Source organism: Episyrphus balteatus, chromosome 3 (genome assembly GCF_945859705.1).
Source record: "Episyrphus balteatus chromosome 3, idEpiBalt1.1, whole genome shotgun sequence".
Lineage (NCBI taxonomy): Eukaryota > Metazoa > Arthropoda > Insecta > Diptera > Syrphidae > Episyrphus > Episyrphus balteatus.
This window is the reverse complement of record NC_079136.1, coordinates 52083219-52085713: the sequence shown is the minus strand read 5'-3', so window position 1 is coordinate 52085713 and position 2495 is coordinate 52083219. Positions and strand designations below refer to the sequence as shown.

Below are 2495 nucleotides of genomic sequence, written 5' to 3'. Positions count from 1 at the left end.
TTGTTGAAACAAATAAAAAATAAGTAATATTAAGTCAAAGTCGTTTTTTTTGTTTAGCAAACTCTTGCCTTATTATTTTGCAAACGGTGCGAGTATTGGCTAAGAAAATAAAATATTATTGTAGTCCTTTGAATTATCTACAATTTATTTATCAATAGCTCGGCCATCTTTGGTGATAAAGAGCTCATTTTTTCTGTAAAATGCAGGACATGAACAGGGCTACAAAATAGGTTAGAAAAATGTCAATCATGATATAAGCTTTTTTCGAAATAATGACAAAAATGTGTTTTTTAACAACAGAAATTTGACTTTAAATGGCTGCCATTTTATATTTACTCACTCAAATACAATGAAATTACATATAACGATAGAAAATATTATAAGGAAGAGAATGTATGTTTAGTTTTTGGTCTACGATAATCTGGAGCAAAGATATTAGCTTAGAAGTAAAATATCCCAAAAAATGCATTTTTGTGAATAACTCCGCTAAAAAGAATGATCAGGTGGTGAGAAATTGGGTTTAAGCCTTTTAAATATACCCCCATCGATCCATGAAATAAAAACAGACAGTGCCTCTCATCGCAAGGTGAGGCCCTTTTTTCCGACGCTTTGACTGGAGTATTTGTTGAAAAAGAGTTAGTTTGGGAGAAAATCAAATTAAAAAAAGTTGTTCTATGGCAGGAACCGTTAATAAAAAATGATTTTCGAAAAAAAAATCATTAAAAGAAAGATCTTGTCTAAAAATTCACATTTGAATTACTTTTTAAAAAATTGCAGAAAATTAAACTTTTCCAAAATCTATATATGACAGGTATAACACCTTTGTGTTAAAAAAATTAATTCCAAAAACCCTTCTTGACAGGCGCCAGAAGAAAAAACTAAGGAAGAATTTCCTATTCGTTTTTAATGAAAGTAAGCTACCATATCGACTCTCGAAAAATCAATTTTGAGTGAAAGAATTAAATAAAATCGGATCAGAATTCGGAGTACATTGGGATGAAATTTTTGGGATAGGCCCCATATATATTCCCAATAGCTATTTGGTAGAATAAAGGTGCCACTTAGCTCTTAGAAATTGAGAACCAATGCTCAAAGGATGCAGAGTCAAGAGCTTTGACAAATATGGATGATAAAGATTTACACTATTTTTATATTTTTCGTTATTGACCCTTTCTAAAAAAAAATAGTGAAAGGAGATTAAAATATCTCAATAAACGAGTCTTTTTAAGAGTGACGCCTTTTATCTGCTTGGCATTGTCTTACAAGCATATTCATAAAGCCCTTGACTGGTAGGTACATTCCAATCAATCCTCAAAAAACACAAAAAGACATTTAAAAAATTCAAAAGCAATTTCACATTTTAACATTAATTCTTACATATTTATTCAACTAAAGCCTTTTTTTTATTAATATTTATCTACATTATTTAACTTATTTACGATCGTATGTTTCAGTATCTGTGTTTGAGGTTGCAGCTGAACCACTTCCACCTGGACCGCTGAATGATTGAGCGCTAGCAGTGGCAGATGTACGTCCACCACCACCGAAACCGCCTTGGGGTCCAAATCCACCGTTTCCAAATCCACCGTTTCCAAATCCACCATTTCCGAATCCACCTTGGTTTCCTCCGAATCCACCTCCGAAACCACCACCACCACCATGGTGTCCGTGTCTCCTTTGGGCAGCGATGGCCACAATCAACATGAAGAATATAACCAAGAATTTCATCTTTAAATTTGTGTGTTCTGTTAGTTTAATATCAAACAACTGATACTAAATCGAAAGAATATTTTCGTATTTATAGGCAAAATAAACATGGTAAAGTTAAATAAAATAAACAAAAACAAGAATCATTTATGAAAGCAAAGAAAAACAATGATGTCTTTTTTTTTTTTAATTTTCTATAATTTAAGCTTTTGGTTATAAAAATAAACTTTGCGGTTTTAAAAATTCCCCCCAAAAATTGGAGGCTTGTTTTGGAACTAGTTTTTTTTAGTTAACCAGGTATAAGAACTTTAATTTCTAAATTAAGTCACATGGGCAGGTTTAGATATCACAACCACACGTGTGCATAAAATCAAAACAATTGTTATTCTATTTTATAAAAAAACAAGATAAAAATGTTTATTATTATTTACAAAACCGTTAACTAATAATAATTAGAAGGAAACGTGCTGACATGTTAGTTTTTATTTTACAAGGTTAGGATTTAATTCATTCATTAAATATGGTTGTATTGTGACGTTGTTCAAAATACGCAGAAACGTTTGTATTTGTATGTGATAACCAAGGTTGTATGTGTGTATATTACTTAATTTCATCTACCAATATTTTTTTTTTTTTTAAATTTAAATCAATTTAGTTCATTATTTGAAAAGAGACATACCTACATTAAAGTAAAAAGCTACAATTTAGGATTCAGAATTTGTAACTATCAAGGAATTGAAAAGTAGATATAATAGTTTTTAGGTATCAAATTAAGAACAAGTACCTTA

The 2495-nt window shown here is 30.4% G+C and overlaps 1 protein-coding gene across 1 annotated transcript; it reads right to left on the bottom strand.

Moving 5' to 3' along the window:
- Positions 1-1385: 1385 nt before the first annotated feature.
- Positions 1386-1813, bottom strand: LOC129917126 (uncharacterized). Its single transcript, XM_055997488.1, has one exon. It carries the CDS (start codon positions 1726-1728, stop codon positions 1432-1434), a length of 297 nt encoding a protein of 98 aa, XP_055853463.1. The 5' UTR covers positions 1729-1813; the 3' UTR covers positions 1386-1431.
- Positions 1814-2495: the final 682 nt, after the last annotated feature.